The sequence below is a fragment of the Mauremys reevesii genome, linkage group 4 (genome assembly GCF_016161935.1).
Source record: "Mauremys reevesii isolate NIE-2019 linkage group 4, ASM1616193v1, whole genome shotgun sequence".
Taxonomy (NCBI): domain Eukaryota; kingdom Metazoa; phylum Chordata; order Testudines; family Geoemydidae; genus Mauremys; species Mauremys reevesii.
In genome coordinates, this window is record NC_052626.1 from 81,319,927 (window position 1) to 81,346,328 (window position 26,402).

General features: G+C 42.9%; 1 protein-coding gene across 3 annotated transcripts in view; it reads right to left on the reverse strand.

Moving 5' to 3' along the window:
* The window catches only part of CAPRIN1 (cell cycle associated protein 1), a 77,938-nt gene that overhangs the window by 24,941 nt on the left and 26,595 nt on the right, over nt 1-26,402 (reverse strand). For all 3 annotated transcript variants that reach the window (XM_039537817.1, XM_039537814.1, XM_039537816.1), the window contains exons 4-12: nt 25,555-25,641; nt 13,554-13,792; nt 13,331-13,413; nt 10,204-10,341; nt 9,460-9,512; nt 9,289-9,375; nt 4,590-4,745; nt 4,074-4,182; nt 550-611 (exon numbers count right to left, since the gene is read on the reverse strand). In XM_039537817.1, the coding sequence (XP_039393751.1) occupies nt 550-611; nt 4,074-4,182; nt 4,590-4,745; nt 9,289-9,375; nt 9,460-9,512; nt 10,204-10,341; nt 13,331-13,413; nt 13,554-13,792; nt 25,555-25,641 (1,014 nt within the window). The remainder of the gene's footprint in view (nt 1-549; nt 612-4,073; nt 4,183-4,589; nt 4,746-9,288; nt 9,376-9,459; nt 9,513-10,203; nt 10,342-13,330; nt 13,414-13,553; nt 13,793-25,554; nt 25,642-26,402) is intronic.

Genomic DNA, 26,402 nt, shown 5'->3' on the forward strand with positions numbered 1-26,402 from the left:
TACACCACTGGCCCCAACCTTTTTCGTCTGGCGGGCACTAGATGATGAGCCACGGAGGACCATGGCGGTGGATGAGCATCCACTGCAATACCACCGACAAGCGGCATCATTGCCGAAATGCCGCCAAAATTCAGCGGCGGTGCTGTTTGTTGGCGGCAAGCAGCATCATCCAGGAGCATCGCTGATGAAATGTCGCCGAATTTTGGCAGCATTTCGGCAGATGCTCGTCTGCTGGCCAGTACCCGGGCGCACTTAGACACCCTGGCGGGTGCCATGGCACCCACAGGCACCACGTTGGGGACCCCTGCTCTACACTGTCACTGATTCTTGTATCAGCTTTTTCTGATGTAAATTCAGCCACTATCATGTTCGCAGACACCAAAAATTGAAGGAGAGTGGAAATAATATAAAAAAAAACTTACAAGAAAAAATAAGCTTGATTTCTGATGCACCTAATGGTTAACCTCTTCCAACACAATCCTCACCAATTAAAATAAACCTAAAGCCAATTAAAGATCTAGTAAACGGTTTATTGAGCCTAGATCTTACCTGCGTAGCTTCTGGTTGCACAGGAACTTGGTTAGGCTGGGAAAGTCTAGATTCAGCATGAACTGGAAATACAATAAATTTACTATGTAACTTTACAATGAGACGTCTTACATGGTATAAATTATAAGCGGGACTGGCAACACTACCTTTTACTAAGATTGCCCAACACATCCTGCAAGAACATTTTGGGTTGAAATTTACCAGGCTGTCAGTCAGTCTCAGGAGGAATTTGGGGAGGGGAAATTTCAGCTAAAATGGTTCATCCACTGCAGAGAACAAGGACAGGGAATCTTGGGTTCCATTCCAGTCTCTGGAAGGGAGCGTCCCCATGTAGGTATAGATTCTTCTGTTTTACCTCTTCTGCCCACCAGAGTCCTCTCTCTTCCTCACCCTGGCTCCTTGTCCCAGTTTCTAGCAAGTCCCAGTCTCGTGGCTCCTGACTCCATTCAAGCACCAGTCCTCCCTCCCTCCCACGTCCCGGTCCCTCCCCCCTTGTCTGCATCTGAATCAGGCAGCGTGCTGCCTGGGCCCAGCAGTGAGTCATTGAGAGTACAGGAAAGAGATTCTCTGATCACATTTCAGGTGCCCAAACCTGGCATAGCTGGCAGCAGCCTAGAACTGCAGTTGCAGCAAAAGGCTTGCTCAACCCTGAGTTGGAATATGCTCAGTGCAGATGGAATCTTTGGGGAATTTGGCTGCTAAAACCAAAGTCTCTACTGAGCACATGAACCACAGTTTTTCAGAGGCTTATAAGTTGGCATGATGTGGGTGGGTTTTCATGAGGACAGAAAGAGGAACAGCCACACCCTTCCAAATTTCAGGTCTCTTCTCCAAAGCATCATGCACTAAAGCTATTTGTAGAAAAGCTCCACAAGAGTTTTTAAAATGGTCAAAACATATTTTTCTTGAGTCTCACCATTCCTCTATCAAATTCCTTTCAAACCCACTGGCAAAGTGTACCATTTTCTCTAGTGCTAATTGACACAAAGGATTACAACCTACTACTATCAGTTACTCTGTTTGCTCCAAGCTCTGACATTTAAGCTGTGGATCAGAAGATTCCAAACCCACTGATGACTCATCATATGATGATCAATATGTCACAAAGGAATTCTGATTTTTTGAGTTTGCAACTGTAATGAACATTTAACACGTGTGTATGTAACTTCCTTATTTTAAAAAAAGCAAAGTTAAGTAGGGCTGTCGATTAATCACAGTTAACTCACACAATTAAAAACATTAATTGCGACGAATCGCAGTTTTAATTGCACTGTTAAACAATTACCAATGAAAATGTAACGTTTTTGCATGTTTCTCTACATTTTCAAATATATTGGTTTCAATTTCAAAAAGGATACAGTGATCACTTTATATTACAAATGTTTACACTGTCAAAAAATAGTATTTTTCAATTCACCTAATACAAGTACTGTAGTGCAATATCTTTAACATGAATGTTGAACTTACAAATGTAGAACTATGTACAAAAAAACTGCATTCAAAAATAAAACAATGTAAAACTTTAGAGCCTACAAGTCCACTCAGTCCTTCTTGTTCAGCTAATTGCTCAGACAAACCAAGTTTGTTTACATTTGCAGGCGATAATGCTGCCCGCTTCTTGTTTACAATGTCACCTGAAAGTGAGAACAGGCATTCACATGGAACTGTTATAGCCGATGTCACAAGATATTTACGTACCAGATGCGCTAAAGATTCATATGCCCATTCATGCTTCAGCCACCATTCCAGAGGACATGCTTCCATGCTGATGATGCTCGTTAAAAAAATAATGTGTGAGTTAAATTTGTGACTCAATTCCCTGTGGCAGAATTTTATGTCTTCTGCTCTGTTTTACCCACATTCTCCCAGTTATACCAGTCTCAGATGATGACCCAGCATGTTGTTCATTTAAAGAACACTTTCATTGCAGATTTCACAAAATGCAAAGAGGGTACCAATGTGAGATTTCTAAAGATAGCTACAGCACTCAACCCAATGTTTAAGAATCTGAAGTGCCTTCCAAACAATCTGAGAGGGACAAGGTGTGGAGCATGCTCTCAGAAGTCTTAAAAGAGCAACATTCGAATGCGGAAACTACAGAATCGAACCACCAAAAAAGACAAACAAACAATCTTCTGTTGGTGGCATCTGACTCAGATGATGAAAACGAACATGCGCCAATGTGCACAGCTTTGGATTGTTATCAAGCAGAACCCATCATCAGCATGGATGTATGTCTTCTGGAATGGTGGTTGAAGCATGAAGGGATATAGGAATCTTCAGCACATCTGGCATGTAAGATATCTTGCGACATCGGCTATAACAGTGCCATGCGAACGCCTGTTCTCACTTTCGGGTGACATTGTAACAAGAAGCAGGCACCATTATCTCCTGCAAATGTAAACCAACTTGTTTGTCTGGGCGATTGGCTGAACAAGGAGAAGGACTGAGTGGACTCATGGGCTCTAAAGTCCTAAATTGTTTTATTTTTGAATGCAGATATTTTTGGTACATAATTCTACATTTGTAAGTTCAAGTTCCATTAAAAAGATATTGCACTACAGTACTTGTATTAGGTGAATTGAAAAATACTATTTTTTTTGACACTGCAAATATTTGTAATAAAAATATATAAAGTGAGCACTGTACACTTTGTATTTTGTGTTGTAATTGAATATACTTGAAAATGTAGAAAACATGTAAAAAAAATGTAAATAAATAGTATTCCATTATTGTTTTAATTGCTTGACAGCCCTAAAGTTAAGCCCTAAAGTTAAGCACTTAGGCAATGTCAGAATTAATGTTGCCTGTGCAACCGTAATTCTGCCCCCTTGTGCATATGCATGATAGAGTCTTTAATTACATAGTCACAAACTATTTCCCCCCCACAGGATTCCTGACTCATTCAGAGCACAGAATGGATAGTACTCACTTAAATGAGCAGTTATTCAATGTTTTGTTTTCTCCTTATTGTTTAATGAGTGACCCCCATGCCTTATTTACTGCAGGCTGATCAAACCCTGCTCTGAAAACAATTATTAATTTTCTCATGGGCTTTTCTATGGTGTTCATCACTATAGCGTCTGAGTGACAAGTATTTTTTGACTACCCCTGTGAGATGAGGGAGTATTATCTGAATTTTACAGAAAGGGAACTGAGGCACAGAGATTAAGGTCAGAATTATCCACTAAATCCAGAAATACTAGTCTATAGCACAATGACATCATGTCCTCCATAAGCCAAATGCTTGGTCTTGAGTTCAAATAATTGAAAGGACACCCAATTACCAGAGATTTGGGGCAATAATTTATACACCAATGCCACAAATGAAAATTAGAGCAACAGACTATTAGATGTCTACAAAGTGCTGCACAGCACAGCTATATTCCATGAAAATCACAAAATGACCTCACTGAACACCAAGTGGGTTTAAGCTTAGAGATAGCAGAGTTAGGAATGCCTGAAATCAAGTTAATTTTGCAAACCTTCCCCAAGATGCAGTTTTATGATTTACCATTACAAACCTGGAGGGCAAACCATCTGAGGCATATCCAAGTTTTGTGCTGGATTCATGGGCTGTGCTGATACGATGGCAGGATCAAGAGCCTGATTCTCAAACTCCAACATGGAATCCTAATAGAATAATTCAACAGGATTCAAGCATACTTTTAAAAATGTATTAAATTATATTGTTATGATCAGGGATTTGGTTTTCTTTTTTTTAGAAACAGAAACAACAGGAATATCAATATATTTAAAATCAACTAAGATTTCAAGGATTTTCCTGCACCATTCACAACCCGAAAATTACAGAACTTACCTCATGACTATGAAGTCTACACTGAAGAGAAGATAATGTAACTATGGCAGCTTGTTTTCACAGGCAAACAGAATAAAGTACAAAAGACAAGCAGGTAACCTGCTCTTTACTATTTAGATGGCTTTATTATTTTTACTTTATATAACTGAGGAATTACTAACAAATGTAAGAGTTTAGCGTCCTTCCTAAACCAATTCACCACAGCAGAGCAACTACATACCTGCATGAAGTTGTATGGGCCCTGCATCTGTGCCATAAGGTCCTGTACTCGCTGTTTCCTAACAAGAGGGTCTGCTTGAGTCACAGTAGTGAGAGCATGGGGTTCAGGAACTGGAGGAGATGTAGCTTGTGGTTGTTGCTGGAGTGAATTTACAACCTAGTGAGGAAGTAACAATTGGCTCATGGGTTTCATCTACATATCTTGTTGAGACAATATCAGAAGCAATTTATCAGAGAGTAAAAACTTGGAACTTTAATGACAAAGGTTTGGCAAACTAGTAAGTGCAAAACACCAAGTTCTTGGAAAAGAGTATTACTGTAGCTTTCTACAATACCCGCACAAGGACCTCTATTACCAGTACGTAGATTTCCTAGAAGGAGGTTTAATGCCTTTTTTTCCTATACATTTCCTTTGTTTTTTTCAAAACTATGAACTGCTCAAAGAATGCTGCTGTGACAAAAGGTTTAGCAACCACTGCAATTACTTCAATTATTCAGTATCCATCCACCCACCATTGTGGTGCATTGTTTTTGACAGGTGAAATGCAAAATCAAATCAATTGTTTATTTCTCTACCAAGGAGACTAAGGAAGTGTCTCCACTTGGAAGTTTACCAAAATAGCTATTCCAGTATAACTCCCCATGTGGACACACTTAGGGCATGTCTACACTTCCAAAGTTACAGTGCCGGCAGTTACAATGCCGCTCAGAGAGCTTCAGAGGAAAACCGCTGTTGTGTTCTCACACTGACAGTTGCCTGCGCAATAGCGTGTTCACACTTATAGCACTATTCAAAGTGATGCACTATGGGCAGCTATCCCACAGAGCACCTCTTTCTCTTTTGCTGCTAAGACTGTCCCAATGCCCCGTGATTCATTGCTTCACATCCCAGCAATCCCTGTGCTTCCATCTGAATTTGGCACCATCTTTCAACAGTTTGCGTACTGCACGCCCTGCCCTGCCTCTTTTGGACAGCAGGAATGGATCCCGAGCTGTTGACCAGTATGCTATTCTCACTGACCAACACATCATGAGTGGCAGTGGAGTTATTCCTTAAACTACAAAGGCAAGAGGAGTGCGACATTGATCTCGCCACACGTAGTAGCTATGACATGAGATTGCTTGTGACATTCATGGAGGTGCTGATGACAGTTGAACGTTGCTTTTGGGCTCAGGAAACAAGCACTGAGTGGTGGGATCACATCGTCATGCACGTCTGGGATGACGAGCAGTGGCTGCAGAACTTTCAGACGAGGAAAGCCACATTTATGGGACTACGTGATGAGCTCGCCCCAGCCCTGTAGCGCAAGGACACGTGAATGAGAGCTTCCCTGTCACTGGAAAAGCATGTGGCGATTGCACCATGGAAGCTGGCTACTCCAGACTGCTACTGATCGGCTGCTAACCAGTTCGGAGTGGGAAAGTCGACCATTGGAGTTGTGTTGATGGAAGTGTGCAGGGCCATTAATCGCATCCTGCTCCGAAAGACCGTGACAGTGTGGATGGCTTTGCACAAATGGGCTTCCCTAACTGCAGAGGGGCAATCGATGGCACAAACATTCCAACTCTGGCATCAGACCACCTAGCCACCGAGTACATTAATTGCAAAGGGTATTTCTTAAATGGTTCTCCAGGCGCTTGTGGATCACCGTGGGCGTTTCACAGACATTAACACAGGCTGATCTGGTACATGACGCACGCATCTTTTGGAACACTGGCCTGTTCCAGAAGCTGCAAGGAGGAATTTTCTTCCCGGACCAGATCACCACCGTAGGGGAAATCTAAACACACATTGTGATCCTGGGAAACCCCACCTACCCCTTAATGCCATGGCTCATGAAGTCATATCTGGGGCAACTTGACAGAAGCAAGGAGCGGTTCAACAACAGGCTGAGCAAGTGCAGAATGACTGTGGAGTGTGCATTTGGCCATTTAAAAGCCCGCTAGCGACGCCTGTATGAGAAGCTGGACATGGCCGATGATAATATTCCTATGCTTACAGTCGCGTGCTGTACGCTCCATAATATTTGTGAAGGGAAGGGTGAAAGCTTCACTCAGGGCTGGACCACAGAGGCTCAGCGCCTGGAGGCGGAGTTTGAACAGCCAGAGACCAGGGCTTTTAGAAGGGCATAGCACGGGGCCATAAAGATCAGGGATGCTTTGAGGCAGCAATTTGAAGCTGAAAGCCACTAATATTTGTTGCTATGCTTGGGATTGCAGTCCTTGTAATGCTAGGAGGTGACTGGTGCACATGATGCAAGAAGGGGCCTCAACATAATTGTATGTTGATTTGCAGTGCTCTTTTTGCTTTCACTTCTTTATATCCTGCAAATGTAAATCAACTTGTTTGTCTGAGCGATTGGTTGAACAAGGAGGAGGACTGAGTGGACTTGCAGGCTCCAAAATGTTGAACTGCATTAAAAAATAAAACAATGTATTTTTGTACATAGTTCTACATTTCTAAAGTTCAACTTGCATGATAAAGAGATTGCACTACAGTACTTGTATTAGGTGAACTGAAAAATACTATTTATTTTTTTCTTTTTTACAGTGCAAATACTTGTAATAAAAATGAACATAAGCACTGTACATTTTATATTCCGAGTTGTAACTGAATCAATATATTTGAAAATGTAGAGAACGCCAACAAAAATTAAATAAATGGTATTCTATTATTGTTTAATCGTGTGACTGAACAGATTAATCGCTTGACACGCCCTAATTGTAAGTCAAGGAATGGGATATAAGCATCAGAATATGGCACAGTCATCAGCACAGTTATACAAATGGAAAATCTTCTAGCTATAGACTGGTGTCTCACATCCATTCCAGGTACTGTTCATTCTGAAGGCCATGAATAAATCTGTGGATCATGAATTTCTGATGGACTGGTTATATCTGGCAGAACAGATATCAAGATGGTTCCTCTTCTCCAAGAAATCCTGAAGCAGCGACAGGCAGTTACTCCATCTCATGGCTGAAAGAGCCAGGAAGACACCACATGGAGTCAAAGGGGGGAAAATATATCATTCTTGGACGGTGGCAGCTCTGGAATTTGCTTCTGAAGGAAATTAAGCTGAACCAAGCACTAATCCAGTGATACAATGAAAGATTACTTTGTTTAACACACACATACACACACACACACACACACACACACACCCCCCCAATGGACGGAATAGTTCATGTCCAATCCACTGATCAAGAAGTTATGATCTAAGACAGTGGATACCTATTCTCTCCAATACATGAAAATGTGAGTAAAGAGCCTGTTATAGTACAGTGAAGGATTTAAATATGTAGATAATAAATCTATGCAAGTCACAGTATTTGTAAAATTCTTCCTATTAGTGTTGTAATTCACGTGTGCAAAACACTCATTTTCATGACTTGTATGAAGAATACATTAACAATTTTCTTTACAAGTATGACTTTTCTTCTACAAGTAAATATATGTAGTACATATAGGTGTAGTAAGAGGAGGCCCTAAGATATAAACCTTGGTATCAGAGGCCTGGTATGAGGCCTGAGGCCTAAACTAAAGTAATGGTCAAGACTTTGCTAACATAAAGCAAAGTTAAGCTGTGAGCCAGAGGCAGGCCCTGCTCACAGAAGCTGGCAAGGAAAGGGCTGATGTTGCAAGAAGATACGTACCTAAAAGGTACCGAACACTAGATATCAGAACATTCACATACTTGTACATTCCACACAAACAACAAGGAACAGGCTGACCCATCCCAATGACAGGGCCAAAAGGGTAATATGATGGATAGAGTTGTTTTGTTCGAACCAACATGTACAAGGTGAGAGGCGGCACCTTACTACGTAGAGGGGTTGTACCTTGCTACGTGGAAGGGTTGCACCTCAGTACGTCAGGAGTGATGTGTAACTTGTTTGTACCTGTGTATAAGAATGCATCCCTGGGGTGGTGTCTGGGTCCAGCCAAGGGGCAGTGGAAAGTCCCGCCACTGACTGAGCTGAGTCCATTGCCAGGGGGCACATAGTAGTATGCCTTTTACTAGAGTAACAATCTAGGGGAACTATCATTGTGCTTCGTTTGACAATAAACCTGGCCAACGTGCCTTCGTACCTTACTAGAGTCTGTGGTCATTGGGGGGGGTTCTCTTGGGTCTGCTGTGTCAGCGATCTGCGCAGAGCTGGGGCAGCACACAGAGGGAACACACGCATGCAGCCGACTGATATCAACATTGAACAGAGCAGAGCACCACACCGGTAGCATCTGACAACAATAGGTTTATCTACTTCTGAGCAGACTTGTGCACACCTGGCGGGCAATGTAAGTTGTGGTTGAGTTTACATGTGGCATTAACTGTATCACCAGGGAACTGCATAAAGCAATACATCTCCATAATGCTGTCAATAGCTGCAACTACAATTTAGAAGTTCTACATTGGCTATACATCAGTGACAATTTTAAAACTACTTGTTACTCTTCTACTTCCACCTCCCCAACCTACTACTACACTACTAAAGCAACTTCCCCATTGAGATTCAGCTACATGCAAGGTTAGTACTATAGAGATCTTCGAGCTGGGTACACAATACAGGAAAATATGGCCAGCTCAAGACTGGTAAAAAGGTTTATTTTTGGGTTAAAATCTATTATGAATGTTTTGAAGAGTTGCGAGTCAGTGAAAACAGGGACTGCAATTTTACCAGCAGCACATAAGATATCTTACCTCAACCGTTTCAACTGTCCACTCATCTACCTGTTCCTTCTCACTGCTGCTGAACTGAGTCTCCGCCATGAACTGTCTGTTTACATACTAAAATAAAAATGAGAAAGTATGAAAGACATACAGTGGCATTAAAGTTAAAATAGTGACTGCAATCTTTCCACTGAATAGTACCTCAGTTGATTCAACTTCACTTGGTTCAGTGTATTCTTCTGTTGGCTCAGGTTCTATGAGAAAAATATACTATTTTAGGCACATTCCATTAAGTAAATGTGTATGTTACTCTTTCCTTTAGACTTTTATTTGGGGGGGGGGGGGGAGAAGAGGACAGTAAAATCCCAACCAGTAGTTTAACAGTTTATCTTCCTTTGACAAACACTGTTTTGTTTAATCTTTGTGATTTTAGGAGTTATGAGAACATAGGTTCTGCTCTTAAATCTACAGCTCTACAGCAAACTGGACTAGAAAGATGTAGGAAAGCAAGATGTGGTGACCAATTTTAATCTACATGATACCACATAAGCATTTTCACTGTTAAGATGTATTCCTCGTTTAGAAGTTGCAATGAGCTTTGTCTTAAGTGCATATATTGAACCTTTGCCCACTCAGTGTAGATCCCATTAAGTGGCTGGGCCTCGTTAGGCTGCTGCTATATTCAGGATTTTAAATCGCTAGTTAGCTCATTCTTCACATTTATTCACTTTGCATTTATCTATTATGTAGCCAGGCTGCATATGTTCTTTTACAAACCATGAAATTCGTCTAAGGCACTAGACTGACTGAATAGTTTAGATATAAGAGCTTGATTTCTTTCACATTTGTAATTATTTTTCCACTGCTCTCATGGATCCCAGCAAGTAGGGATAACAGTAGACTTACAAGTTACACATGGAGACCCAAACAGACAAATGTACTTACCAGCTTCTGCTACAGGATCTTCCACTGTAGGTGCAGGAGCTGCCTCCTCTTCCTCACACAGTCCATTCTGATGGTTGTGGGTACTATCAAAATAACTAGTTTGAAGAATGCGTTCAACAACATCCTTCAAGGCCTTGTCTGCAAAGAAATTAAACTCTGGTCAAGTATAGACTAAAAGATCATATAACTATTTTCCAGGATGATGTCTACTCCCCACAAACCTCATAAAACTTATTTTCCATTTATTGATAGGAAACATTTACTGTCCAGAACTAGTCTAATATCACTTTGAATTTAATTATCTACCACAGAATGCCCCCTGGATTTTAACGATCAGAAATGAAAAGCATTTCCTGAGTTGTGTCAGCACTTCATACTGCCTGTTTGCACATTAAACCATGGTAATTTAAAGAGCAGCTGACAACTCCAAAGTCATTTTGAAGCAATTCTGCTTCTTGAATCTATGAAAAGCTGAACTTCATTTTTGACTAAATCCTAGGGGGTAAGTATCTTAAAATGTACCATGAAAGAAGTTGTTAGACATTGATAATGCAAGAATAAACAAGATCTCCGTGAGGTCTGTGTACACCCCCCAGAATCATAGCATAACCCTAGAGTCCTGGAATGAGAGCAAAATCTAGGGTTATGCTATGATTGTGGGGGGTGTACATGACGGCGGTGCAGAGATGCCACTATGGCAGTCAGCGACAGCAGTATCATCTGCAGCGCACATTTGGGCAGCGTTTTTCACCCAAGACAGGGGGACTGCCCCAGAAAGGGGGCACGGATCCCACAGGAGGATGCAGACAAGTTGGAGTTTTGACCAATCCACATGTCCTCCCTGATGGTCCCTTGCCACTTGAGTGCATTTGGTAAATAATCTGCAAATTGAACACTGCTCTTTGATGTAGGCTTTGCCTAGGGCCCGCACGTTCCACATGTGGGGATCATTCCCCCACACCACAGATGTTTAAACCCTGGTGAAGACATCACCAGGGAAAGACTTAAACTAAACTACAGCTAACAAACACTAAATCTAACACTATACTAAGGGATTGTGAGGTGAAAACGACAGAGCTCCAATTCCAGACACAGGCAGTAAAACAGAAGGGGAGGCGCACCTCAGAGCCAGGGGAGGTGCTAGTCATAAGGCATAAGCACTGCCCCCCTACAGGTACAGCTATGAAAAGTTTCTTCAGCTTTGGCTGGCATAAACGCGCACACACACACCCTAAGATGGAATACACAGCTGCATCTACTCAAAGATGAAGAACAGCAACAGCCAGGCCAATTAATCTGCCAATGAGAAGTTTTGACATGTGTCCAGTCTTTATCTCACCAACATATTACAACCAATAGAACTGTTGCATACAAATTAGTTGCAAAGGAATAGTGGCAATTGGTTGGGATACATGGAGTCATTTGACATCAGAGGTAAAAGCTGATCTGAACCGATCTGTAAGCCTATATCATAACTATATACAATTTTTAATAACGTAGCTTTTTACAACAAAAGTTCTTCAAATATAGCATAGACAAGATTTCTATTACTTTTATATATGGAGAGTTTGAAGAATTTTCTTCTGTTAAATTGACTCCCAGATGAATTTAAGTATGGTAGATGCTAAATTTCTTAAAGAACACAGTTTTCAATGGATTCTATATCCAACTCATCTACTGAATTTTCTAAAAATTTACTTCTGTGCTCAAAAATTAAGTTGTGTAACTTTGGAGGATATATGTGAAAAATGCAATGTAGCAAAGAAGTTAAATCCCTGCTTTAAGTGCAAAATGGAATTCAGTTTAAAATATAGAGTCACAACCAGCACTTCCATAATAAGCTGAATGCACTGTACAGCACACATTACATATCTTGGGCCCATACAGGAAAATCCTATAGTATCTAGTTGCCATTTAAAATGCCATGTTTTGTTATGATTACAAGTAATTATTCTTTTGTGCATTATTTGTAATACTAAAAATAAATACTAGAAACAAAACCCTGATTTTAACACGATGTTTTGTAACGAAGAAAATAGAGGACAATTTCAACTGTAGAATAAGCAGCAACTGTAAATAAAAGCATATGCAAAGATTGCTTTTTCTTGCCAAAATTCTGCTCTACGTACAAAAAAAAACTTCCTAAAACTCGTTAGTTGTTTTCAACAATTCTTGACAAGGTTAGCACATCCTTCTGTCACATTTTCAGCCTAAATCATCTCCTTGGTCCAAAATCACAAAGTATCATTATGTCAGAGAATTATTACCTCAACAGTTATAGCAATTTTCAGAAAAAAGCAACCAACCCTGAAAATATTAAGCCCCTTATCCTTTAATGGCTTATCTTATTCTTATTCACACAAACATACTTCAAAACATCCATTCTGTGAAATACAACAAACAGCCATTAAAAGTTGTAATTCTGCTGAGACTGGTTTTAAAACCACACTCCTTTAATTCCTCCAACAGGAAGTTTCACTTCATCTCAAATTAAGCAATACGTTTGGATATAACAGTAGACAATCTATATATATTACAGCTGTTTTCCTAAAACCACATATGCCGATGGATTTACTTACACTAATGAAACAAACCATTTCTTGCTAAGAAACCAGATGCTATTCTTGCCAGATTTTCCAAAGAGCTTAACTCCCATTTAAGCACCTCAACAGAAGCTGAGCTCTCCTGAAAATTTGGCTACCATTTAAGCATTCTATTAAAAAAAAGTCATAACTTGCCTTGTTTAAGGTCTAAAACTAACCAAGCACACATTTCACTGAAAAATATTCCTTGCCTAACCCCCAGTTTTCTAGAAAGCAAAAAACAGCTACTGAGCACCAGTGACAGAACACCGCTGAAGCAGCAGAAACTGTGGGCCCAGTAAGTGATGAGTAAGGCTATGTCAGTGCCAAATACAACATTCAGTAAGTCAGCATTTCATTGAACTATACAGTTACAACATAGCTGAGACCAAGATAATTCAGTCACTATCCAGACAAGCTATTAGCAAAAGATAGCAATTCTGACAGTTAAAACTATAAACGACAGGTATTTGTAATGTAACTTTTACTCATGTATTTAGTATATTTTTTCCTTGCATTCAATGTTCTACTTTAAACATACTTACAGGTAGTTCCACAAACAGGCTTATCCTTCCCTTCCAGTAAGTCCCACAGGTGAATGGATGCTTGTTCATACTGTTCGTTCAACCTTCAACAAAAATATTAATTAATTGAAGCATAACATTACTCAACAGGTCTCAAAATTCTTACGCTGGAGATAATTAGAATAAATGCACTGATCAATATTAACATTACAGAGATTACTTAACAGTAAAACTAGCACATTACCTGATATTCATGTCCCGCTCAGGGTCAACTAGCTTGTAAAACTCATCCAGCATTGTCAGTTCCTCCTCTGTCAGTACAGGGACGCCATTTGATCCTTGTTTCAGGTCACTGCGCACTTCATCGTCTCCTAACTTGTCCAAAATAAACTGCAGCTCAAGTACAGTCTTTAAACGTTTCTGTTCAGCTTCTTCTCGCATCAGCTGCTCCCGCCGGGCTGTCTTCTTTATTGTTTTCTGGATCTGCTCACAAGGAAAGGGGAATGTTAGACTACTTAAGATAGATTCTGTACCGGATCGACTTAGACTACAACTCAAAATGATCTATGTATCCAGGGAACTGGCTTTTAAATGCCACCACAAATACTATATTTTGTTTATATAAAGCAGTGATAGTCAAGACTGAGGCACACGAGCCGCAAGTGGCTGTTTGATATGTCTTTTGCAGCTCTTTACAGAACATATTAAAATACTGTGATATAATTAACAACCAATCAGGATGCTTTTACATTATTAACCAATTGTAGTTGACAAAATACTTGGTCAATCATTTTGCGGTGAGAATTTATCTATGTATCTATCTATACACATGCACCCCCATCATACTGTTTAAACATGAATATATAGTACTATGGTAAATTAATGTATAAATTCCCACAACTGTGGCTCTTTTGGGTAATGCAAATCACTAATTTGGCTCCTGCATCACTGAGGTCTAAGCACCACTGCTATCAAGCTACTGGCTCTAATCATAATCAATATAACCATCATTAAGATTTACCAAGATATTCTTCATATCTAGTGCCAGTGAAAGTATACTCCACTAAAAGAGAAAAATAACTGACATTTACCAACATTATCTAAGATCAACTTCAGAGACCTAGTGTTGGAATATTATATCATGATCCCCCAACAAATCTACTTGTCTATTCATATACAGAGTTTTAAAAAGTCAGATGGAAAGGGCTGTGCCAGAGCAGTACAGGAATTCAGCTTCAGGAAAGAAAAGGAGCTCCAGAGGAGGAAGAATAACCCTTCACCACCAATCTGCATAAGCACTGGTGACAAACAGAATAAATCTTCTGGCTAGTGACCTCAGAGGTTCTCAACAAATTTTTTGGTGGCCTCAGAGTGTGGCCACCACCTATTGCTGGTCGTGGCTCTGACAATTTTTCCTAAAATACTTTATTTGATTTTCCTAAAGTTAGTTATGCACATACACATTCCCAAATCATTGCAATTTATTTATTTAGGGTTTGGGGTGTTGGGTTTTTTTTGCAGACTCAGTAATAAAAACGTACAGTTGCCTCTATTCTTTACTGGACCTAAACAGAATAGAAAAACAAATAAGGTGCTTTGCACATTCTTGTCTTGGTTATTGTTTCCCCCCCCCTTTTTTTTTTTAAGGCTTGTAAATCTGCTGCTGTAAAAAAAAGTGATACTTTTATGTTATCACTTTTCACAGCCTCCCAGCTAGCTACTAAGTCTGCTGTGAAAAGTGGTATTAAACAAATACAAATATCCTCGTCCACAGCAGATTTACTCGGCCCTGGCAAGCCCATGGACAAATTAAGTCCTGGATGGGGAGGTGAGTAGGGAGGCAGCAGGGCAACTGGGGGGGGACAAAGGGGGAGAAGAAGGGAGAAACCAATTCTATTTCTCCAAGTCACGGAAGGACAATGACTTTGTTCCTTGGCAGATTGAGGGATTCATTTAAAGTGATGCAGCAGGGAGAAGACTAGGTGGCATGGTAGAAAGAAGAACGGTACTTATTTTACAGTAACTGTTGAAGAGACGTTGTTAGTGTGGATGAGACAGTTACTCACTTTGTGCAGTAACTGAGGTTCTTCGAGATGATTGTCACTGTGGGTGCTCCACTTTAGGTGTCTTGACACCCTGCACTTGTAATCGGAGGTTTTGTAGTGTGCCTGGTTGGGCCACGCATGAGCTGTAGCCATCTCGTGCTGCTCTGAGTGGTTACATAGCGATGCACAGCCAACCATCCCCCAGTCCCTTCTCCACCCCAGAAGACTGGCATAAAACTCCGAAGTGTGTGGGGGGGGATAGTGGAGCACCCACAAGGACAACCATTTTGAAGAACATCAGTTACTGCACAAGTTGAGTAACCTCCTCTTTTTCAAGGAGTGTCCCTGGTGGGTGCTCCACTTTAGATTAATGTTGAGCACTGCCCCTCAGTGGAGGGGAGGGGCTTCAGAGTTGGTTCACTGGACAGTGGATAACACAGAGTCCAAACTGTCTGCTGCTGATTGTTGTTCTAAAGCATAGCGTTTAGCGGAAGTATGGGCGGATGTCAGTGATAGGACACAGACGTCGCTAACACTCTGGTGGAATGTGTGGGAACTCCAAGTGGAGGTTGCAGATTGCTGTTTTGATAGCACAAATGGATACATCCAGATATCCATTTGGATAGTCTGTTTTGAGACGGCTTGGCCCTTCAAGCGTTCTGTTATGGAAATGAAAAGTTGAGATGATTTTCTGAATGATTTTGTTCTATGTAGAAAACTAATGCTCTACAAATGTCTAGCGCAGGGGTCGGCAACCTTTCAGAAGTGGTGTGCCAAGTCTTCATTTAGTCACTCTAATTTAAGGTTTCGCGTGCCAGTACTACATTTTAACATTTTTAGAAGGCCTCTTTCTATAAGTCTATAATATATAACTAAACTATTGTTGTATGTAAAGTAAATAAGGTTTTTAAAATGTTTAAGAAGCTTCATTTAAAATTAAATTAAAATGCAGAGCCCCCCGAACCGGTGGCCAGGACCCAGGCAGTGAGAGTGCCATTGAAAATCAGCTCGCGTGCCGCCTTCGGCACACGTGCCATAGGTTGCCTACCCCGGTCTAGCGTGTGGAGTGAGGCCTCCCTGCTGTCAGTATGGGGCTTCAGATTTTTTTTTTTTTTTAACAGTTAAGTAAATGGGCTGATTTAAATGAAAAGGGGAGGCAACCTTGGGTATGAACTTAGTGTGCAGTCGTAGGATTACCTTATCCTTAAATAATGTAGTATAAGGTGGGTGTGCCATTAGGACATCTAATTCTCCCACCCATCTTGCTGATGTGATGTCAATTAGGAAAGCAACCTTCACTGATAAGTGCAACAAAGCAAGCTGCAAGGGATTCAAATGAGTTTCCCATGAGACTGCATAGAACAAGGTTGAAATCCCACATGGGAGTAGGGTTTCTTAGTGTGGGATAAGTGTTTTCTATGCCTTTAAAGAAGCATTTAGTCATCAGATGAGCAAAGATAGCAACTGCGTCCACTTTGTCGTGGAAGGTGGTGATGGCAGTCAAATGTAATCTGACTGAGCTGGTGGATAGCCCTGATTTTTTTAAGTCCCAAAATCCTCGACTATATACTAGGGCTGACTGTGGAAAAAACTGTTTGTCCTGGCACCAAGTGCTGAATCGTTTCCACCTACGTATGTGTCTTTCTTGTGCTTAGTCTATGACTGTTCAGTAGTATATCTTTCACTTCCTTGGAACAGTCCTTCTCGACCCCCTATTAGCCATGGAGTAACCAGGCCTTATGGCAGAGTACTGCGAGGTTGGGGTCACGGACATGCTCTGCGTCCTGTGACAGAAGGTGAAGCACTAAGGGAAGGGTTCAAGGCAGTTTCACTGCCATCTGTCTCAGGTATGGGAACCACATTTGTCTGGGCAACGTGGGTGCAATGAGAATGACCCTAGATTTGTCCTGCCTGATCTTGTGAATGACTCAGTTCAGCAGTGGGATCAGAGGAAAAGCATACATCAGTGGCGTTTCCCATTTTATGGAAGAGAGTGTCACCCAGGGAGTGGTGTCCCAATCCAGCCCCGGAGCAATACTGTGGGCACTTGGCATTCTGAGCTGCTTCAAATAGATGTATGGAACCCCCATAGGTTGAATATGGCTTTGAGAATTCCAGGATCCATCTCCGACTCATGGGTTTGTGAGAAATCCTTGCTTAGTTGGTCCACTGTTGTGTTCTGACATCTCAGCAGATAGGATGCCAATATCTCTATGCTGTTGGTGATGCACCAATTCCAGAGGCGTATTGCCTCTGCACAGAGAGGGTGTGATCGTGCTCCCCCATGGCGATTTATACAGTACATGCATGCTATATTGTCTGTAAGGATCTTGACGGCATTGTTCTCGTTTAAAGGGAGAAAGTGCTCGCATGCGTTTCGGACTGCCCTTAGCTCCGATGTTGGACTCCACTGTCACGTAAATGTGCTCCCCAACCAACTAGAGAGGTGTCTGTCATGATTGTCATGGTTGGAACTTTTTGTTGGAAAGGGATTCCTGAGCAGACATTCTGTGGTTGTGTCCGCCTTGTTAGCGAGTCTTTTACCCTGCGGGGCTTCTGTTGAGAGAATGTCTGTGTGTTATATATACACTGTTCAAAGCCAGGCCTGTAAGCATCACATGTGGAGCCTGGCATATTTTACGATAAACACTGCTGGCGACATGTGGCCCAAGAGTTATATAGATGTTTGGCAGATGTTTGTGGGATGTCCATCATGGTTGAAATTAGGCTGACTAGAGTGAGGAAGCACTATTGGGGTAACATTGCTGTTTCTGTGAGATGGTTGAAGTAGGCTCCTTTGAATTCCAACTGTTAGACAGGAACCAGGGTGGACTTCTGTACATTTATTTGTAACCCATGGTCTGTGAAAAAGGGTTATCGTGGTTTGCATGGCATTTATTGCACCTTGCTGCATTGGTGCCCTTATAAGGCAGTATGGAAATATCACCATTCCTTGTTTGCAAAGGTGAGCTGCAACAACACTGAGAACCTTGGAAAAAACTCTCTGGGCAGTTGATAAGTTGAAGGATAGCGCTCTGTATTGGAAATGCGGATTCCCTTGGGTGAATCTCAAGAATCTTCGGTGCGCCGGGTTAATCTGTAATATGAAAATAAGCGTTCCAGAGGTAGAGGGCCGAGAGACAAATCTCCTTTCTCGAATGCCAGAATTATTGTGGATAAGAGTCACCATTTTGAAATGTCATGTTCTCACAAATTTGTTGAGTTTTCACAAATCCAGGATGAGTCTCCACCTGTCGTTCTTTGTCTGAGCAAGAAAATAAATGGGAATAAAAAACCTCTCCCTGTGTTCATAGAATGCCAGGGTTGGAAGGGACCTCAGGAGGTCATCTAGTCCAACCCCCTGCTCAAAGCTGGACCAATCCTCAGACAGATTGTTGCCCCAGATCCCTAAATGGCCCCCTCAAGGATTCAACTCACAACCCTGGGTTTAGCAGGCCAATGCTCAAACCACTGAGCTATCCCTCCCCCTGAGATAGTACAGGTTCTACAGCACCCAATTGTATGAGGTGGTTTACTTCCTGTTGTAACAAGTGCTCATGAGAGGTGTCCCGGAAGAAGGATGGGGAAGTGGGGTGGGTAGGTGGGATAGAAATGAAGGGGATGGAATAACCCTTCTGGATAATCTCCAGAACCCATTTGTCTGTTGTGATGGTGTTCCAGACAGGATAGTATGGTGACAGACGGTCTCCAAACAGGCAGGAAACCGGATGTGGTTCCAGAATCAGAGAATGTGGAGGTCTCCTGCCCTCGACCACACCTTCAAAATGATTGTCTGGAGGTAGATGGTTGAGACACTGAAGGCTGATCTTAGCTCTGCTAATGTCTGGTCTGTCTTTGTTTACATCATTGGTCATACTGTCTTGGGACCGAGAATATGGGGCAGACTAGAATCTCTGGTTCTAAAACTTGCCTTGTTTCTTTTTGTTTGCAGGTACATATATGCCCAGGATTTTTAAGGTCGCCTGTGAGTCCTTTAAGGTGTGTAAGAACACATCGGTTTTGCTAGCAAACAATTTTTGACCCTCAAAGGGTAAGTCCTCCACAGTGGACTGGACTTCCCTGGGGAACCCAGAGAGATGGAGCCAGGATGCACGGCACATGACCACAGATGTAGCGATGGACTGTGCTTCCGTGTCTGCAAGTCAAGAGAGGCCTGTAGGGCTATCCTGGCAACGAGAGACCCCTCAGAAAGGTTTGCCTTATATCGTTCCTTTTTGTCATCAGGTAAACTTTCAATAAAGTCAATGGATGATTACCTGTTTTGTTCATTCCCTCTGGGGCACCTGGCATGGGCCACTGTCAGAAGACAGGATACTGGGCTAGATGGACCTTTGGTCTGACCCACTGTGGCCATTCTTATGTTAATTCCAACATTTTGTGAAACAGATTATGTGTGTATTTTGCCAGTACAGCCAAATAATTGGCTATGTGGAACTGGAGTGTGGCAGAGGAGTAGGCTTTCTGACCGAAAAGGTCTAGCCTTTTCCAGTCCTTATCACACAGGGTAATTCCGGTATAGTGGTGTTTTTCCTTTTGGTTGACCACATCCACTACCAGCAAGTTTGGCGCGGGATGGGTGAATAAAAACTCAACTGCTTTTGCTGACACAATACTTTTGGTAAAACCTCTTACAGGAGGGAGGGGCTGTGACAGGTATCTGCCAGATTATTTTTGCAGGATCCATGATGATGACATTAATTGGCAGTGCTCTCTTCACTGTTGGGGATGCCTGGAGTACGTCCGTGAGCTTGTGTTGGGTCTCCGGTAGCTGCGCTAGCAAAACGCCCAGAGATTCAGCTACCCTTTTGAAGAGACTTGAAAAGATTTGAAATCATCCCCCATAGCAGGGGATGGTAGCATTATTGTTTCATCTGCTGACAAAGATGAGATGTGAGTGGTCAGCAGGGTGTCACCTTCAGCTGCGTCCTCTTAGGTCTCTAAGGGTGCTGAGACAGCTGGTGAAGGGGACCATGTTGTTCTGGACCTCGGTGGGTTAGGGGGCCTGAGGTTTTGGGCCAATGTTTGTCACAGAGGTCATGGATTCTGTTACTTTCCAGGACTTCAGCAGCGGCCTGTGCGGCTGGCCTGGGAGCCATCTGAGCAGCTTGGGCAGTCTTGGGCCAGTCGTAGTGGCTGTTGCTGGGGCAGTCTCAGGGCCACCTATAGCAGAAGTTTAGGTGTGTGTGTGTGTGGGGGGGGTGTTTCAGGGCTGGAGACTGGGGTGTGGGGCCGTGCTTACCATGGGGAGGGGAGGTGGGTGGGGGCTCCCCAGAAAGGCAACAGAAACTCTCCTCCCTCAGCTCTTGGCTCAATGTGCTGCCTCTGCCCGCAGGCACCGCCCCCGTAGCTCCCATTGGCTGCAGTTCCCAGCCAATGGGAGCTGAAGAAACAGGACTTGGGGCAGAGCAGAGGCATATAAGCATACGTTGCCACTTCCCAGGAGCCAGGCAGCGAACCTGCCCCAGCCCTACTCCCAAGTTTTAGTCAGGGGTATATAGTAAAAGTCATGGACAGGTCACAGGCCGCAAAGTTTTGTTTACTGCCTGTGACCTGTCCATGACTTTTACTAAAAATATCCATGACTAAAACATACCCTTACCTATACATTGCTGTGTTTGCCCCAGCCAGTGGCTCTTACCCTTCACTGGGCTCAGCTGCTAGTCCTAGGTGGACTGCGGGAGGTCAGGACTCTCTCTTCCCCTACAAAGAGCAGCCAGGGCTGCAGACACATCCCTTGGTTGCAGGAAGTTCCACACCCCTGCCTACCTGCTTCCTGCCCCCACTGCTCCTCAATCACAGTTGGAGTGGAGTATGGGGAGCTGTTCTCCCATGCACCCAACCCCATGCATCCAGACTCCCTCACCAAGCTTCATCCTTCTGCACCCAGACCTATACCAATCACCTGCACTCGAACCCCAACCCCTCAGAGCCCTCCTGCACCCAAATCCCCCGCTGAGCCCCTCCCCCCTTAATCTGGACCCCCACCCCTGCACCAAGGCCATCCGCCGCTGAGCCCCTGCACTCAACCCACAAAGCCCCACCCCCATGCACTACCCTAACGAGCCCCTACACCCCCAAACCCCACCCCACCAAGCCTCAAGCCTCCAGTACCCGGACCCCTCCCTCTGCTGAGCCCTCCTGCCAAGCCTCATTCCCCCACAACCAGACCCCTCCCCCTGTTGAGGCCCAAACACTTCACCTGGATCCCCCTGCAGAGTCCCATTACCCCTGCACTCAGAACACCCCCAACTAGCCTCCATGCATCCAGATTCCCCCACATTCACACACCCCACTGAGCCACCCTCACCCAGACTGCCCCACACAAAACCCTCTCAATCCACATCTAGATACCACCACACTAAGCCCCCCCATCACACTTGGATCCTGCCCAAGCCTACTTGCCCACTCCTGGTGCGGAGGGGCAGGCCCGGCCCTTGCACTGTGTCAGAATTGGATGCGGTATCAACACTCCCTCGCTCGTTGGATGCTGACTTGGCAATCTCCCACTTCCGTGAAACCAGTGGCCTGTGCTCCCCACTGCCATGCTGGAGCCTCCACATTTATTTATTGGCAAATAAAACTTGCAGAATTTTAAAATATTGTGTGCAGAATTTTAATTTTTTTGGTGCAGAATTCCTTCAGGAGTAGCAGTATGAATGATGAGGTTTAGCACACCTTGCTATGGTTGAGGCAGTGGGCGGAGGAAACAAAGAAAGAAATTTCCAGTCCTGTGAACTTCCTACACATCCAATGGAATTTCCAATAAAATTAAAATGTTAAGATGTATGAAAATAAGTATTAATAGTTTATCATTGTTCATTAGAAGATTATTTTAACCTATAAACAACATTTGAACGAAGAATCTTCAATTTAGTAATATCCAGTTAACTTTAAGACTCAAATTTTCCTTTATGAGAGCCACGTCTTATCTGACTTGACAACTTTCCTGTATTCGTATGTCCTCTCAGAGCAATAGGGTTCACTCTCAGGCTTGGATTATACTACAGAGTTAGGTGGATGTAACGCAACTTACGTCGCTCTAACTCTAAGTGTCTACACTACAACAGTGCTCCTGCTGATGTAAGTCACCCACTACATCAACTTAACTCCACCTTCACGAGAGGTGTAGCCCTTAGGTTGATGTAGGGTACGTCTACACTACGGGATTATTCCGAATTTACATAAACCGGTTTAGCAAAACAGATTGTATAAAATCGAGTGCGCGCGGCCACACTAAACACATTAAATCGGTGGTGTGCGTCCACAGTCCGAGGCTAGCGTCGATTTCTGGAGAGTTGCACTGTGGGTAGCTATTCCGTAGCTATCTCATAGTTCCCGCAGCCTCCCCCGCCCCTTGGAATTTCCAGGTTGAGATCCCAGTGCCTGATGGGGCAAAAATCACTGTCGCGGGTGGTTCTGGGTAAATGTCGTCAGTCACTCCTTCCTCTGGGAAAGCAACGGCAGACAAGCATTTCGCGCCTTTTTTCCCTGGATTGCCCTGGCAGATGCCATAGCATGGCAATCATGGAGCCTGTTTTGCCTTTTGTGACTGTCACTGTATGTGTACTAGATGCCGCTGACAGAGGCGATTCAGCAGCGCTACACAGCAGCATGCATTTGCTTTTGCATGACAGCAGAGATGGTTATCAGCCATACTGTACCATCTACCATGCCATAAATTGGCAATAAGATGATCATGGTTACCAGTCCTTTTGCACTGCACCATCTGCTGCTGTCATAAGTGCCCCTGGCTGAGATCAGCCGGGGGCGCAAAAGCCAAACTTGGGAATGACTCCCTGAGTCAATCCCTCCTTTTTGGTATCTAAAAATAGAATCAGTCCTGCCTAGAATATGGGGCAAGTGTACTAGAGAACCACTGTATCATAGAACCAGAGAGCACAGCTGCTCGGTGTCAGATCCCGCAGAAATTATGAGCTGCATGCTATTCACAGGGGGTGCTCCTGCAACAACCCCACCTGTTGATTCCGTTCTCCCCCAGCCTTCCTGGGCTACCGTAGCAGTGTCCCCCCACTTGTCTGATGAAGTAACAAAGAATGCAGAAATAAGACACAGTGACTTGTTAGTGAGAAATGAGTGGAAGGCAGCCTCCAGTTGCTATGATAGTCCAGACAGGACATTAAGCAGTGTGGGGGAGAGGAGCCCAGCATCCCGCTGCTAGTCCAGGGACAATTGAATCTTTTCTTTACACATGAAGGGCGAGGGCTGATGGAGCTCAGCCCCCTGTTGCTATGATGAAGACGGTTACCAGCCATACTGCACCATCTACCAGGAAAAATCAGGAGTTTTTTTACACAAGCGCCCATGGTCGACCTCACTGGATGCTAGTCGGCATGGTTACCAGTCCTTTTGCACTGCCCCATGTGCCAAAAGGCTGATGATGACGCTGGATAGCAGTCATATTGTACCATCAGCCACCCATGGCGGGGGGGGGGGGGGGAGAGGGAGCGAGGATGTTGGTGTTGACTGCTGCAGCATCGCGTCTATCTGCAGCATTCAGTAAAGATAGGGTGACAGAGTCAAGAGAGGATTGTTTTCCCTTTCACTTCGTGTGTGTGTGTGTGTGTGTGTGTGTGTGTGTGTGTGTGTGTGTGTAAGTAAATTACCAAGCTATGCCCTGAACCACCGCGGACACTGTGTTTGACCCTAGAAGCATTTGGAGCTCAGCCAAGAATGCAAATGCTTTTCGGAGACTGCAGGAACTGTGGGATTGCTTGAGTCCTCCAGTCCCCGCTCCCTCCCTCCATGAGCGTCCATTTGATTCTCTGGCTTTCCGTTACGCTTGTCATGCAGCAGTGCGCTGAGTCCCTGCTATGGCGTCTGTCTGGAGATTTTTTCCAAAATGCTTTTGAATTTCGTCTTCTGTAACGGAGCTCTGATAGAACAGATTTGCCTGCCCTTACAGTGATCACATCCGCATGGTCCATGCTGGAGCTCTTCTTTTATTTTGATTTTTGACTGCATCGCCACCCATGCTGATCGGAGCTCCACGCTGGGCAAACAGGAAATATTCAAAAGTTCGCGGGGCTTTTCTTGTCTACCTGGCCACTGCATCCGAGTCCAGATTGCTGTCCAGAGCGGTCAGTGGTGCACTGTGGGATACCACCCGGAGGTCAATACCGTCGATCTGCGGCCACACTAACCCTAATCCGATATGGTAATTCCGATACTAGCGCTACTCCTCTCGTTAGGGAGGAGTACAGAAATCGATTTAAAGAGCCCTTTATATCGATATAAAGGGCCTCTTAGTGTGGACGGGTGTGGCGTTAAATCGGTTTTACGCTCCTAAAACCGGTTTAAACGTGTAGTGTAGACCAGGCCGTAGTTAGGGCAACGCAGTGTTCATGCTGGCCCCACAGCCCAAACCATCAGCTTGCCACTGGCAGCTCTGGCTGTCAACCCCAGTAAAGAAGGGCTACAGCTATTAGTGCCACACAATGCAGTAATTACTGTGTTGGCTGTTCATCAACCTAACTTAGGTCGACTTAATTTTGTAATGTAGACAAGGCCTAATTTATCTGAGACAGAGACTATAGTTTATTATGGCACAGTGGCCTAGCATAAGGGGACCTGCAATATCAATATTTAAAAAAAAAAAAAACACAACCCCACTCAGCTTCTGAACAAAAGCCTAAATATATCTGTGGCATCCCTCCTGCTTCCTTTTTAATTTGTTGGTTTATGACAATTTTACCATTACTGAACTGGTGGGTTACTGTTGTATACCACTCATGTTATGTGTTCAGTAAATTGTGAGGCATTTCATTATTTTTGGTCACGTTTTGTCAAGTGCTTTAAAGGCCTTAGAATTCAAAGAAGAAAGTAATACATTAATTTTTTTCATGCTGTTAAGTGTTACAAAAAAAACTTTTAAACAGACTTTTTGAGCTCAACTTCTTTTAACAGGAAACCAACTTGTAACAATATACTGAATTGAGTCTGAAAGACTCAGAAAAAGAGTAAGTCAGAAGTTTAAATGCATCCTTATTTTCAGGCAAGTGTTTAGCATGTTGCAATTTAAGAAGTCAAATATACAAAATATAACGTGCATTAGGTTCTTTCTAGATAAAAAGTCATTCAATATTACTTATTTGTAGAAAACAGTTTAGTTTTTCCTATTTCAACTGTTAGCCTGCATCTGATTTTCAATCCTTTACTTACATCTTGGCTCAGAGCCATGAAACTCCTCTGCAGTTCTTTAGCAAATTCCAGGTTATTCGTGACCTCCTGGTACTTAGACACTGCATCCTTGAAAAAAAAATTAAAGCGACACTTACTACAAAGCAAGAGATATGCACTTCCAAGTGATAACTTTCTGCATAAAGCACTGCCTTGCCCTAAAAATAAGTTAAGCATCTTTAAACAGTAATGAGACTACTAAAAATGAGAGGTTAGGGTTTGATATTTGAGGCTTCAAATATATCAAGTAGAAGAGACATGCAAATGTTTGAAGTATTAAGGACTTAGCTTTCTGGAATAAAGGGGCCAGTGTGCATGTGCACACGCACGAGAGAGTTGTTTTAATATTTAGTTTTATCACTCTATTTTAGTCAACTAAAAATGGGTAAAGTGTCATGAAAACAAAAAGCAACTCCTAGAAAGTCATATGCAAAACAAAACATTTTGAAGACTAACCCAGGTCAGACTAACCTACAATTAATGCAGTCTAGAAAAAGGGTGGAAAGCAGGATGGATAAAAATTGAGGATTTTAAAGAAAAAAGCAAAAACCTGATATTTAATTTAATACATTTCTTTTTAAAAATAAACTTTTAAAATAAAATTTTAAATTACCAACTATGTTAAGGCCTACTTTTACTATAAGAAATGGTTACTTACTGTAACTGTGGTGCTTTAAGATGTGATGCAGATGTGTATTCCACTTAGGTGGGTGCATGCTTAAGTGGAATACATGCCTACATCTATGTGAAGACGACTCTGGGTTCAGTTTAGTTAGCAGGTGCAGAGAGAATATTTTCTTCATTTGGACTAATTCATTCAAAATTGAGAA